Below are 15,164 nucleotides of genomic sequence, written 5' to 3' on the forward strand. Positions count from 1 at the left end.
GTGACACAGGGGACCAACGGAGGATGCGTGCAGAACACAGCTGCAAGCTCCGTACAATCCTATGGGAAAGTCGCGGTTGGAATTTTAAAGTTGAAGGATACTTAGGAGAGGACTTTGAGCAAACCCATTCAGACTTAGACGGTTCTAAGGGCAGCACCCATGTGAGCTCCGGAGTACTCAAGTTACCTAACCCAGGGAAACCGGGTGCATAGGTGTCAAATGGTGTCGGGAATCTTCGTCGTTTTCAATGGCGTGATACTGCAAAGTGCTGCTGCCGTGAAGAGGAAAAGTGTCCGGTGTGATCCAAGCCTGGATCGAATCTGAGAAGAACCTGAAAGCAGAGGGGACAGAGTCTGGCTGCCAGTCTGCCAGTGACCAGGTGCTGGGTAGACGAATGCCCACCGATGTCGGGTTTTTCAGGTGCGAAGAGGTGAAGCTTGACTCTGCAGCCACGGGGACCAGGAGACATCGACGACGATCAAAGTTTGCAGGCGAGCTGTCCCACGAAGGATGTTGATTAGCAGGTGCCTGCTTATCAGGGGAGTAACTCCTTCACTCCAAGGGAGATTCTTCAGTCATCCAGCGTCGTGCAGACTGTCGAAGTACTTGGTTTCTGTAGTAAAGTTTAGTCCAGGTAATATCTAAAGTCATGTAGGAAGGGGTGGGACAAACTCTGGGGACCCACCTATGGGAGGGTCAGGACAGAGGGGTGGCTACACCCATATCTTTTGCCCAGTTTCGAACCAGAGCAGGGGCTGATAGCCCCTGTAACCCGTTTGAGCTGGACTATGCACAGGGACACCAAATGTACTCCCAGTGCAGACATCAAAGCACTCTTGGAGTGCACCTACGCAGCCCCCATACACTAAAGCCTGTCTGGGAGGTGGTTACACCTCCCTGTGATAGGAAACCTAATGTCCAGCCTCCCCTGCCGGAGTTTCGTCCAGCAGCAGGAGGGCAGGCACGTGTCTGTGGCTGGCAGCATCCATCTTGTGATGCCAGGGTCGAGAAAGCTGGTACCGGGTGTACCAGTGTTGTCGTATGATTCCACCCTCTAGGAGGGTGGAATCATACCTCCCCAGCCAGTTACTGGCGAGGAGGTATGATGCCAAGGTGTTTGACACCAAACACAACATGTTTCCATGCAGCTGTTTTAAAGTTAGCATTTACTGCAAGGTTATAATGCACTTAAGAGTATATGGTTGGCTGCATCACAAACAACCCCGGAATAGAGGTTCTGAAGGCTGCAGAGGGGTTCTGCTCATGCAGGAGCACCCTCTCACATAAAACCCACTACCCTGCCTTCGGGATTGATAAGGCTTGCCATAGGGGTGACTGATAAGTTTATACGTGCAGTGACATGACTAGATATAGTGAATCTATATCTAAGTAAGGGGTGCATGCACCACCTTACACATGCGGCTGTAGCAGACCTGTTGTGTCATTTTGAATGGTCTCCCATTGGTGGCATAATACATGCTGCAGCCCCTGAGAGGCCTCTGGGGTACCTATGCCCTTGGTACATAGTATACCATATACTAGGGACTCATAAGGGTACCCCAGAATCCAATCTGGAGTGTACTTAAGGTACATGCAATCAACTTAGGGAGAAAGCAGTTTGACTGGGGTCCTGATTAGCAGGATCCCAGTCAAACCAAGTCGAAAACCAGCAAAACACCAGGCAAAAAGTGGGGTAACCATGCAGTCAGATTCCACCTTCCTACATCTTGGCTAATAGCTTGGCTTCCACATTTAGGAGCGAGATCGGACGATCGGATGAATGGAGTTCCGGTCGACGACCTGCTTTGAGGAAGACTACTATTTCTGCATGTCACCAGTCTTGCGGGAGGCAACCGTCTTCAGCAGTTGCATTAAGGGCCAGCAGGTACGGTGCCAGTAGCTGGGACTGGCTATATTTGAGAAATTCACAGGGGAAGCCATTAGGGACTGGCGCCTTGCCTAAGTTCATGCTAAGTAAGGCTGCCTGTAGCTTATCCACTGACAGGGGGGCATCTAAAAAGTCCCGTGTCCGAGAGGGACCGTGGGGGTAGATCATCAATGAATTTACATACAACGTCAGCAGACAACGTCTCCTGGGAAGCATACAGGGCGGAAAAATAGGAAGCTATGCTATGTGTCGTGGATCCGTAAGGGTCACCCCTTCAGTATCCTGTATCATTGGGGTGGCCAGGGGCTGCACCGATCGCTGACACAGTCGATGTAGCAAGGCACTCGACTTGTTACCACACTGGTAGATCCAGCTGCGCGTCCCAAGCCAGTAAAGCCGTGCCTCATCTAGGAGCTTGCTTGCATATGTTTGTTGAGCACTAAGTAACTGTCTACGCACAGCGCTCCCCCCGGACCCCCGACTACTACGTTCCCGATCAAACAGTCTGGCTTCGGCCTTAATTAATGTCTCTTGACGTTGTCTTCGCCTAGCTGCGCATAAGGCTATGTCTATCCCTCTAAGCGTAGGCTTCATAGCCTCCCATAATGTCATAGGGGATGAGACGGTCCCGGCATTGAGTGAAAAATAGTCAGTAATAGATGTGTGGATTTGCAGCCGATACTGCTATTCCTGGAGGAGCCAGGGTGAGAGCCGCCAGCGGAACATAGACCGCCACGGGCCCAAGGTCAACTGTATAGATATAGATGAGTGATCCGATAAACCGCGTGGCAATATCTCTGCAGATTTTAATCTATTGGAATAGATTTCTGATATTAACAAATATCAATGCGGAAAACGACTCATCACGCTGGAAAAATATGTGTATTCATGGGCACTCGGGTGTACAGCCTGCCAGGAGTCTATCCAACCCATGCCCTGAATCATGGGCAACAATTTAGATTCTCGGGCTGACTGTGGCCTCCCTCCGCTATGCCATCTATCGAGCGCCGGACACAGCACGTCATTCCACTCGGCTACTGGACAGACGGGATCTTGGTCCATAGTGCTGGCAATCTTTTTATCAAGTTCCATGCCAATAGGAGGGGGGGGGGCGTTCATGCTACCAAGGACCAGAGGTTCACCATATAGCGATCCGGAGACCACAATACATCTCCCCTGGGGGTCAGACCATGACTTACTGTGGACAAAGGGTACGCTGAGATAAATGAAGATCGCTACACCTCGGGAGCCCCTGGTAAACCCAGAATGAAATGTCTGGACAACTCTGAAGCGCGGTTTGGTCTAAAAATAATTCCCCTTGGGGTATTATATCAGCATACCAAACATACATACAGCACACACATGCCACTCAAGCATTCACGGGTCCGTTTATCAGTTGTCAGTGAGTCAATTCTTCAGAAAAAAGTTACAAAAAATATATATATATTGACGTTTAGATTTTATTAAATTGGATCAAGAAGTAATGAATAAAAACACCTATTCACATTAGGAGTAATACATCATAATGCACATTAAAAACACATGAAATTAAAAGATATAATAAAATATAATTTGCAACAAAGTCAAGAAACCAAGTTCAACAGAACCAGGCCACAATCATATACAATATTAGAATCAATACTGCATTTTTAAAATCTGTCACATAATGCAAAAGAACATGTATAAGTAGGCTAAGAAAAAGCGACGTGTTTCGGAGAGTTTACACAGGTCCAACCTCCTTCTTCAGGCTTCTCAAATTTTGTTATGACGGCAGTATCAGACTACCACTCAATCCATATGTCACTCACGAGAATTCAGTAGAAAGGGAAATTCTCTTTCCAATGTTGATAAAAGGCTGGTTGGTCACAGCCAGCACAGAAATGTAATAAAATTCACAAATCCAGTCTAGATACATCCGTTTATGTTGATAGATGATACGTACGAGTAAGAGACAGTCTCGATGGTTAAAAAACTATCAGCCTGATTCATCAGGCTAAATTGCACTTACAAAGGGCAAGATTCTCAGAATCTTGCCCTTTGCGAGTGCAATTTTTGCATTTGGCATTCATCATCCCAAATGCAAAATTCGCTATTATAGAATTCGCACATTTGCGAAGAATTGCATTTAAGGAATCTCTATTTGAGATTCCTTAAATGCAATTCATGAATCATTTTAAAATTGCGAAATTGCAATTTTGGGCCGCTATTTACCGAGAGGTCAGACCTCGTGGTAAATAGCAAAAACTTAGAAAAATGCATTTAAATGCATTTTTCTAAGTTGCATGTTACACACACACATGTCCTTTGGACATGTGTGTGCGCAACACCAATGTAGATTACATTTCAGGGATGCTACAGGGTGTCCTTTGGACACCCCTGCACCCTTGAAATCGCATCCTTATTTGCGATTAGCAAATTGCTAATCGCAAATAAGGAATAACTTCCCATTAATTCCTTTGGGCCTGTAGGCCCATAGGAATGCATGGGGAGTTATTACTTATTTGCGATAAGCAATTTGCTAATCGCAAATAAGGAACATGTAGGAATCGCAATATTTTTTGCAATTCCTACATGAATCCCGTTTTGCAAGTCCTTAATAGCGATTCCTTATGAATCGCTATTAGGGGCTCGCAAAACGGGAGAATGATGAATCTGGCTGTATATGTACAAGGTATAAATCCTTCCTACTGCAAGAAGAATGCACGAATTCATATCTTCATTTTTGCGCTAACTATGATGTCGAAAAGAGATATTTCTTTTGCTCGTGTGCCCGGGATTAAAAAACTCCGTCTGACACGTCACAAACGTCCGAAGCGCGCCATGCAGGGTATTTTGGTGCCCAACAGGTGGGTTTCCTGTAGTAACAGGACATCCGCTCTGTATTGCTTTGCTTGTCGCAGCACCGCGACCGCTTAATTTGGTCTAAGAGACCACGAATATTCCAGCTGACAATTCCGAGCTCCTGGGCCTCAGACATTTCCCGATTACGGACTCGCACAAAGCGGTGATGGCCATAGATGTGGGTGACCTGTCTAAGACCGTGTACCTGCGGATTGCAATGACACTACTCCAAAATAATTGCAACAAAAACTCCCAAAAAACCCTCCCAGTCCACCTCCCTCCACCCCAATACCTTATGAACATAGAAGTACCTATCGCAGCATGTAGTGCATCCGACCCCAAACGGGGGTTGATAGCAACATGCAGTCAATGGATCCCTTGAAACAATCCCCTACACATCTCAGTGTCTAATAGCAGAGGAGATCTAGTACATAGTAGCTCATGTGCATGTGACATCCCTTAATGAGAGCAGATTGCAGCCATAGCTGATCATAACAGGATTCAGGATGCAGCTGGCCCCGGTTGGTCTTCTGTCAGGCACCAGCGAGACCAGTTACGGGTCCCAGAACGCTTCTTAGAGCGCGAGCGGCGGCGCTGTTTTTAAACTGGCCCCAGAGAATCGCGCCCACAGCCCACGGAGGAAGAATCAGAGTCAAGTCTAGGGGAGGTGGGCGGCCTGGGTTTGATAGTCTTGGCGGTCCAGCGAAATACCTCTTCAGATGTTTCAAAGAAGTGCATCTTTGACTAGTAGATCACTCTAAGGTGAGCAGGGAAGAGCAGTGAGTATTGGATCTTGAGGCTGCGGAGACGTGCCTTCGCTTCCGTGAATGATTGCCTGCGCTGCTGTACCAGTCTAGAATAGTCTGGAAAGACCATGATGCGTTGGGAATCGAAATCCGGATTCTCTTTGAGGCGAGCCTGACGCAATATGTTGTCTCGGACTTTGTAGTTAAGGAGTCGTAGGATTATCGGCCGGGGACGTGCACCAGGTAGCGGTTTCTACAGTAGCGCTCGATGCGCGTGCTCGATTATTAAACCGGGAGAGACCGTGCCCGGGGAGAGCCACTCCAACAGCCATTTAGTCAGGAAATCCTCAATATTGCAGCCCTCGCATCCCTCCGGAAACCAAATGAAGCGGAGATTGTTGCGGCGAGCCCGCCCTTGCGCGTCTTCCACTCTCGTTGCCAGGCCTTTTGTAAGTGTCTCAGGGGTGTGAACTTTCTTTTGAAGGCCGGCCACTGTGTCCTCTACAGTGGAAATTTGGGACTCAGTCTCCGTGATCCGCTGCACAGCATTCTGAAGGTCCTGTCGAAGGAGCATGACGTCGGAGCAGACGGCCCCGATCTTGGCATCAAGAGTCTTCCGAGACTGTGTGATGGCTACCAATAGCGCCGCATTATTAGGCATAGCTGCGTCGGCACCCCCCTGGCCCGGCCCCTGCGTCACTGCCACTGTAAACTTATCTATTGTACTTTGTTTGGACGCCATTCTGGTTGGTTTATCCTTGGCCATGCTGTGAGGATAGGTGCGTCTCAGTTCACTTATGCCCGAGACTCAAGTTCTTCACAGCTTTTTTAACAGATGGAAGCGGCCAAGGGGGGACACCACGTCCTCAAGCTGCACTTAATCTCATCCAGCTGTGATCCGGGCACCCCCAACCTCCCCTAGCAGGTGCCCCTCTCCCTCTCACAGACTCGCCCGTCTCTGGCAGATAGTGGCCCGAAAGTTCGGGGGGGGGGGGGGGGGTAGACAACTGAGTGTGACCTGGCCCCCCGCGCCACCCCTCCTGGGGCTGTAACTGTCCCGCAATCAACCCGGTCAGCACCATAATTCATGTGCATAGAGGAGGGTGAGGCACAGGACCAGTCCCCCATCCAAGGCTCAAACAGCAAACCGTGTAGCAGGGCCCGGTGTCTCACCCCCTCCATGATCTACTGTAGGAAGGGAATCGGCTCGTCAAGCAGGCCACGCAGGAAGGTGCCCCCCGGCTCTTTCTCCTCTTTGTTTGTTCCCCTTTTAGCAGGGCTTTTCACTGGGGCGAGCCCCACCCCCAATCGCAGCCACTGGGAAAATGGAAGGGGCCTGCCGCAGCCCACGGTGGCAGTAGTGCAACACTACAGCGTGGCCCAGCTCCGAGTGCACAAGCAACGCCCGGGGCCACCTCAGCGTCTTTCCACTGCTTCCAGCTGGCGGCACAAAAAGCAAGACATCCAGGCCGTCCACCGCGGCCCGACCAGGCCGCCGAATCCCAAAATTAGCCTACGAGCGGCAAGATCAGTGCTCCACACCCAGCTCAATCCTCCACAGGTCCACGATAACGAGCCGTCCCACATGAAAATAAAAAGGGGGGGGGACCGGGAGCGCATGGTCGACCGCGCTGTCTAGGACCCAGGGGACACCGGGGTCTGCAGGCCGGCCGCGTCTCAACCCAGCCACAGAAGCTCTTGAGGTAGCGAAGCTTCAGGTATGCGGGGGCCCCACGTCGCCACCTCGGGCCGCTTCATCTGTATGATCGCGGCTCCGGCTACAGCGCCGGCCGCAACCCAGGATCAGCGCTCCAGTCTCCACTTGCCTGTCGCATAGCACGGAGATTCACCAGCCTCGCAGCGCAGGCCACACACCATAGAGGCCCGCAGCACCTGCCACAGACCTTGACTGCCCCTCCAGGACCAGCAGCGAGTATTAGTAAGTTGCCGCAGAGTCTCCTCCAGCACAGCACTTAGTGAGTTTGAGGGAAGATTTAGGATAATTAAAGGATTAATGTTGGGCTACAGGGAGCTCGGCTGCGCGTGTCCTCCATGTTAGACCGCCAAGTCACACCCCCAGAACCATCATTTTTAACATGGCAATCCTACTGAGTGGGTTGAGTGGAAGCGATTGCCAACAACCAAGGTTGTCTTTTGTACATTTGAGAAATGGGTTGACATTGAGAGACCAGGTCAGCTCCTGAGGAAGCAATACCCAAATTCTGAGATATTTGAACGAAAGTCATCGCAGGGGGATAGTTGTTTGCCACTCCATTCATTCTCTTGTAGCGTGAAGGGGCACCAGAGTGGATTTCTGTTGGGTTAAGGTGTAAGCCCGACACTCTTCAAAGGAGTGGGGGACATGGCGGCACCTCGGTCTGGATTGGGACGGGTAAGTCAAAAAGAGCAGGACACAGTCTGCATATAGGGCAATCCGATCTACATCGGAGCCTTGCCAGCGCCATCCCTTAACCCGATCATCAGCTCGAATGAGACAAGCCAATAGCTCTATTGCAAAAGCAAATAGGAGAGGAGAGAGTGGGCACCCCTATCGGGTTCCCCTTCCGATAGGTAATGCTTCCAATAATGCACGGTTTATGGGGACTCTGGCGTGTGGACTGGAGTAGAGGACTCCCATCATTCTCCGAAACTGGGGGCCAAGCCCGCTCTCTCCAGCACGCGCCCACGTAGAGCCAGTCGACAGTATCAAAGGCTTTCTCAAAGTTGAGTAGCACTAGACCTAGGTATGGAGAAACGTTGTTACGGTGAACAAGAGACACATGGAGGCGTCTCAGACAGTGCCTTGTGCTACGTTGTGGCATGAAGCCACATTGATCAGGGTGTATGAGAGTGTGGAGTAGCCTCCTCAAATGGGTGGCAAGAATCGTTGCGTACATTTTAATCTCAGTATTGATCAGCAAAATTGGGCGGTGGTTAGAACATAAGGCTGTCGGAGGGTCCGGTTTAGGCACAAACACGACTGTTGATGTGTCAGTGTCAGGGGGGGAAGGTGCCTTTATCCAGAAACTCTTCAAACAGGGTATGGATTTGTGGGGTCAGGATTTCCCGAAATGCTGCGTAGTGTTACGCAGGGAAACCATCCGGGCCGGGAGTCTTATGGGTAGCTAGGCATGAGATCACTTAACTGCTCCCCTCTGTCATAATGGGCTCATCCATGGCCTTAATTTCATTCTCTGGAAGGTGCAGAAGGGGAGTACCCTGGAGGAAGAAGAAGCTGGCGTATGTGAATGATCTGTGGAGTAAAGAGTCGCGTAGTAGCTCGCAAAGGATCGCACAATTTCAGCAGGGGTACAAAAGACTTACCCCTGTGCGTCACAAATTTTGGGGACGATTCGGTTGGCCAGGGGATGGGTGGCGAGCCAATGAAGTAATTTGCCATTTTTGTCTCCCCAGCCATAAACCCGGACCACTGAGGACCTCCAAATCAAAACTCAAGAGAAATGGTTTTGATGTCTTCATGTATTAAGTGGAGCTGCCGAAGCGCTGCCTCCCCATCGCCATGGCCACAGTCTTTTCCAGACGGAGAGCAGTGGCATCGAGCTGAGAGAGGTGGTGGTCTTGGACCTGCTGTCTGTGTTTGAGGAACCCCTTATCTGCGGATAGTGGCTTTGCCCACCTCCCACAGCGGGCTATGAAGTTGCCCTCACTGGTGTGGAAATGGTTTTTCAGTTCTCCCTCGATCCCTTGTTTATATTCTTGGTCCTGAAGAAACAAGGTATTTAGTCTCCATTTAGGACTTGGAGCTCCCGTGGAGCCCCGATCCACAGGAGGAGTGGGCTGAAACTCCTCGCCCCAGGATTTGGATCTCAGTAACTGTCCTACAGTCTATGGCAGGCATGAAGATACGGTCAATACAACAGTAGGTATGGTGTGCAGCGGATGTGTGCGTATATTGCAGTGTACTAGGGTGCCAGGTATGCCAGACGTCGTAGAGGCCCACTTTGGAAGCCTAATATCTGAGACGGCTGGCACCTAGCCTTCTGTGGGAGGATGGTGTACCCGTGGCATCCTTGGCAGGTTCTGGGACAACATTAAAGTCTACCCCAATTACGGTCAAACCTTCGGGGAAGGAGGATATTATCGCCACCGCGGTCCGGAGTGTGGACCCAAGGTTTGCCGGGGGGTGTATAATGACATCAAATTGATAGTGGATACTCCAAGGGTACCTGTGATGGTGACTAATCGTCCCAAGGGTCGCTAGTTCTGTGGACTGGCATGAAGGGAAGGTAGAGCCGCAAAAGGATTGACGTTCCTCGAGCCCCTCTTGAGAACCCTGAGTGCCAAACCCCGTTGAATCCCTGGCATGCTAAGAAGGGAGTTCGGTTCCCCAGCAGGTGCGTCTCTTGCAGTAACAGGACATCTGGGTTGATCCTCCGTACATATTTTAAAATCACTGTCCATTTAATTTGATCTAAGAGTCCATTAACATTCCATTAAAGGATTCTATGGGGGTCACCCCCACTACATGGCTGTGGCATTGTGATAACATGGCGATGCGTGGGGCCAATGGTCTGGAAAGCCTAGGTGGTCCGGGTGGTTAGGCCTTGGGAGCAGTTGGGCACATTCAGGCTCACTACGAAGGCTGCCCGGGGGCGCATCATGGATTTTGTGCATAGTGCTGCAGAGAAACAGAATAACACAAACAAGAGCAGGGAGAACAGTCCCTACCAAAATTCCCAACCAACCCCCCTCCCCATACTTCCCTAATTGAAGCATCTGTCGCCCAGTGAACTGAGATTTAGAGTGTGAAGAGACTAATTTTGAAGTGTCGTGTAAGGGCAACGCGGGTTCGGCTCTTCTGCATTTAAGGATTGGCATTCCTCCAGTTCAAGCTAATCGTAATAGTAGTGCTTTGAATCAGATTTGGGGGCTGCGTGAAAGGTCGGTGTCATCAGAGCTTGGCTTTGGAGAGTGAATGAAGCCTTCTTCGGGCGTCAAGGCTGACCAGCCATAGTTTTCACAGAGCCTAGATGGCTTTTGGGATGTCGACGACCTGTTTAACCTCTGGGGGAGTCAGTGGGCGAGGCAGATGTCGCTCCACCAGGCAAAGATTGCTCCGCCGTGATCGGTTTTCTGCATCTTCAGCCTGTCTATGGAGATCGGTCATGTGGGATAGCAGCTGTTCAACCTGCATCTTTAGAGTTGAAACATCATCTTCCACCTCTGAAAGGCAGGATTCCATCTTTGTGATGCAAGCAGTTGTGTTACGGAGGTCCTGGCGGACACGGCCATGTCTACTCGCACCTCCCCAATCTTCGTCTCCATGGAGTCTTGACATGCCTTGATGGTAGCCAGGTCACCTTCTGGGGGGCTGGTTGTGGAAGGCGCAGTCCCGCCATGACCGAGGCCACTGACTACATACTGCTCCATACGGGTCTGGGTCGAAAGGAGTTTCGCCTCTCTGTCCTTCCCCATGACATTCTGGTTTCCTAGAGTTGGCGATCTGAACCCACCGCACACATCTCCATTCAAGTTCCTAGGACGATGGCTGGTGTAGCTGTGAGGAAAGGTCTCGTGGCTCCAAGAAGAGCCCTGTAGCCAGGTGCAGTCCGTGAGGCCTAGGTCGCCGGTAGTGCTTGGAGGAGGTCCGGTGCGTAGGGAGCATGAGATCCCAACAAAGGTGAGTTTCGGCCGGGGGGGGGGGGGATGGGGGGTAAATGACAGCCCACCATGACAGAAGTATGCGGGCACTTGTGCGCAGAGAGCACAGATTAAGGATCTAGGGGGCGCCCAGGATCCTACCGGGTTTTCAACTTCGCCATGTCGTTCGCCGACAGAGTTCGACCAGTGATGTTCCCACTCTAAATAGGCCTCTCGTTCCGGGCAGGCTCCCCCTCAAAGGTTAACTCTGGGCTCCGCGCTCTCCGGCCGCCTCAGGGAGTGTCTCACCGGTCGCGGGCTGATGCAGCCAGTCTCCCACAGAAGCTCCTCGCGCCCTGTGGCAGAGAACTTTGGCAGGTACTCACCGCCGCCACTGGGATGTAGGGAAACCCCATTGCTCTTATGGTTTAGGCCCTCTTTCACCTTCAGCCTTCGCGTAGTGGGAGAAGGAGGGGGGCCTCTCCCGCAGGCAGAAGCGCACTCCCGCTGGTTGCGCCAATCAGCCCCAGCTCTGCACAGCAGGGACTCAAGGAGTAAGGCGGGTCAGTTGAGGGCCCATGGCAGGCCCACCGGAGGTGCCCCGCTGATCGCGGGTCGACATCCTCGGTCGCCTCCACAGCCCAGGAGGATCCTGATGGTGTGCACATACCTCTCAGGGTCACACCATTCAGTCTGTCTGCTGGACCTGGGATAGGAGATCTTCCAACCCACAGCTCCCAGAATCTCCGTTGAACGCAGCAGGTGGGCGCGCGGTCCCACCAGTCAAAGGCCAGGGAGCACCCTCGTCTCTCCGCTCAGGGGCAGAGGAGGCAGGATCCACCACCGAGGAGCTCACCCAGGGCTGCCCTCCCAGCCAAGCCCTGTGCCTCTTTTTTATCAATGGGTTCCGCAAGGGTCCCGCCGATCGCAGGCCAAATGCCTCTATGGCAATGCGCAGCTGGCCACAGTCTAGCATTGGGGGCTGCCTACATCCTTGATGGTAGTGCGGCGGCACCGCTGATCCTTAGATGGACCATCCTCCTCATCTCGGGTGCCGCTGCAAGTCGTTTTGGCACCACTCCCTCCTAGGCCACCATCTCAGGCGCCGTAGCCTCATTAGGTCCCCAAAGACGTGTTTGGTATCAGTGGTAGTAGCGGCTCAGATTCATATGCTCCTGGAGTCTGGCAGTGGGGACTCCGGCGGGTCTCGCGGCACTCATACAGCCAACTTTTCCGGTACCAGCTACTCCGCCGCCATTTTGCTGCGACCTGGGCAGTTCAGAGTGTCACCGCAGGCCGTCTCCTCCGTCCCATTCAGTGCCAGTTTTGGGGTCAAGACTGCTATAGATGTGGGGGCCCTATGTCTAGGGGTGCCCACGCTGGATACATTTCTCTGGAGGAAAGTTAGGATGGCAGCGGATATTAGAGGGGCCGGAGCACTCTTAGAGTGCGATGGCCATCTTGGCTCACCAAGCCATGCCCTTTGTGAAATCTTTTAAATAAAATTTTACGTTCAGAACCTTCACTCACCCTCATGCCAAATTCAACCAGAGCTGTGTGTGATTGAGTAATAGATGGTAGTGAAGTAATATTCGTGTTTTCTGTCTTTCTCTGCCAGAGTGTACATTGTCTGTTGATGTGAGTGTTGTAATGTGATGGGCCCGCGGCTGGCGGTGTGAAGGATATTGTGTGTGTGTGTCATGTATGAAAGGTCTGTGAATGTCCTGTAAAGCGGCTGGTGCCTTGAAGCGGATTTACAGCTCACAAACTGTGAGCCATTGGTTCAGTTTTTGGAACTTTCAATTATTAACAGTATTTCATTTCTGTGAAATCTCTTCTTAATAAAATATACATTTTGAACCTTTCACCCACCTTCGAGCCAAATCCAACCAGAATGTGTGTTTCCTTGAGGAATAGAAGGATGAGCAGTAATATTTTTCTTTTCTGTCTTTCTCTACTAAGGTGCACATTGTCTCTAGGAAAAATCTACCAATTCTTTCTATTTTCGTAAATTAGAAAACCCAGGGGAGTAAGGGAGGTGTGCCTCTTTGGATCCAAACAGGTTTTCTTACCCACAATGCCCTGCAAATCCAAAAATGTGACTAAAGTAACAAATATTCTTTGCATTACTGGGCCTTATTCTTCCAGAATCAGAAAGAAACTACAAATGTCCTACCACCCAGTGTTGCCCCAGGTATTATGATGAAACTTTTACCTCATATGTGTGGGTGGGCTAAGTGCCCGCAAAAGGAAAGGATCCAAAACGTATTGAGGGTAGCTCTTGGTGCGCCGTGCCTGTTCTAACAAGACTGCATTACCATGACACAAGCCTAGATCAAGGTGCACATGCATGATAAGTGCTCAGCCATGACCAAAAATCAGTACCAGGGATCCAGATATCCACGAAGCTGGGGCACTCGGGGCAAGGGTGCACGTCAGTCACCATGCAGGGACTTTTCTGCCCCAACAAGCGTAGAAGCCAGTTGCGAAAAAAGTTGGAGTTTGTGTACTGTTGCACTTAAGGAGAGTGCCAGTGAGTTATTCTGTACATGCTTCATTTAGAAACCAAGACTTTGAAGAAAAATAAGCTTCAATATTCTGAAAACACCGCTAGATGGCAGTAGACAGCAGAGCCTAGGATCAACATGTGCTGCAAACTGACAGATGTTGGCTCAATCAAAATTACGAGTTGTGTACGAACACTCCACTTCAAAGTACATTTCTCCAGGAAAAAGTTGGCAAAATATATTTTGGGAAATTGGCATGGAAAGAGAATAGCATGAGAAAAATCAGTGTACAAATACGAATTCACATGATTAGTTTCTATTCCTGAATTCAAATCCCATAATAGCATGGAAAACTTGCATCCCAAAATTAAGGTATTCCTTTTGATTTTCTACATGAGTTATCAACGATATGGAGTCAAAGCTATAATGTTGGCCTAAATCATCTACAAGATGCATATACCCTGCAATTCTTACCCACCCTAGTCTCATTCAACTTAGTTTGTGGAAAGAGACACAGAGATGGTAATAAACATGCGTATTAGAGGGTGAAGACAATTTGCCATGAAAAGACACAATGAAGTGACAATTAGGAATATGATGACTATAAATAACTAATTATGTACAGACATTTGTGGGGTAGACAACAGAAGTGCGTACCTGTCTTAGCTGCTCCAATTTCTTCAGCTCTTCATTATAGTTGTCTGGATTCTCACCATAGTTCTTCAGGACAAACTGTGGAAAGAGAGTACACTTGAAGCATGGGAGGCCCATAAGAGAGCACATTTTGAAATTTGCTAAAAATGATACCCATTATTAAGGGGAGTGGGTGACTACCCACTTCATAAACCTTGTCAGGGTGCACCTTCAAAGTCACTAAATTAACCGGAACTCCCCCTCCAGGTGGATATGGCACAGAGCAGACAGGCTTAACTTAGTCAATGGTGGCGGCAGAACTAAATCGAGGTGCAATTTGAGGCCAACTGCGATGGAACATGGGGCAGATACACCGAGCAGGATCTTCCTAGTCAAAGAGTTTACCTTCTGACATCAGTTAGTCATGTCCTAGTTCACACACAAGTACACATCTAAAGACCCGCCGCCTCTCACATTGAATCTGCCTATACGTCCCTAGTATATGTGTAGAAAATGCACCTAGGAGAACTGGTAGTTAAATGCCACTAGTGGGCTGAAGCACCTAATGTGCCATTCACTACAGTGGCAGGATAAACTTGACTTCAAAGCCAAACCTATGTAGCCAAGAATGCTGGAGAGTGAACCCTGCAATCTAATCTGTCCAAATAACACTTGTTGGCAGGAGAAAACCTTATTGTTAAATATTAATAAATCGCCCCTATTTAGGCCTTGTAGTCCACAAGGTACTGTGCAAGGCATTTAAAAGAGGGACATGTAGAAATGTAATATTACCCTGTCCCGACAAATACAAAACACTAAAAACAATTTTCACTGTGGCATTTGTAGTAGGTACAGGGCCTGCCTCAAACTGGATTTTAGCGCGGAACCGGCAGGGAGCAGAGCCAGCAGACAGTGGAACCGGCAGAGAGTGCAGGGGCGTACAGTAGA

General features: G+C 50.1%; 1 protein-coding gene across 1 annotated transcript in view; it reads right to left on the minus strand.

Moving 5' to 3' along the window:
- Window positions 1-15,164, minus strand: part of PTPN23 (protein tyrosine phosphatase non-receptor type 23) — a 663,560-nt gene that overhangs the window by 628,767 nt on the left and 19,629 nt on the right. Inside the window, exon 2 of the mRNA XM_078662553.1 lies at window positions 14,241-14,315. Within this exon, the coding sequence (XP_078518679.1) occupies window positions 14,241-14,315 (75 nt within the window). The remainder of the gene's footprint in view (window positions 1-14,240; window positions 14,316-15,164) is intronic.

The sequence above is a fragment of the Lissotriton helveticus genome, chromosome 10, assembly GCF_964261635.1.
Source record: "Lissotriton helveticus chromosome 10, aLisHel1.1, whole genome shotgun sequence".
Taxonomy (NCBI): domain Eukaryota; kingdom Metazoa; phylum Chordata; class Amphibia; order Caudata; family Salamandridae; genus Lissotriton; species Lissotriton helveticus.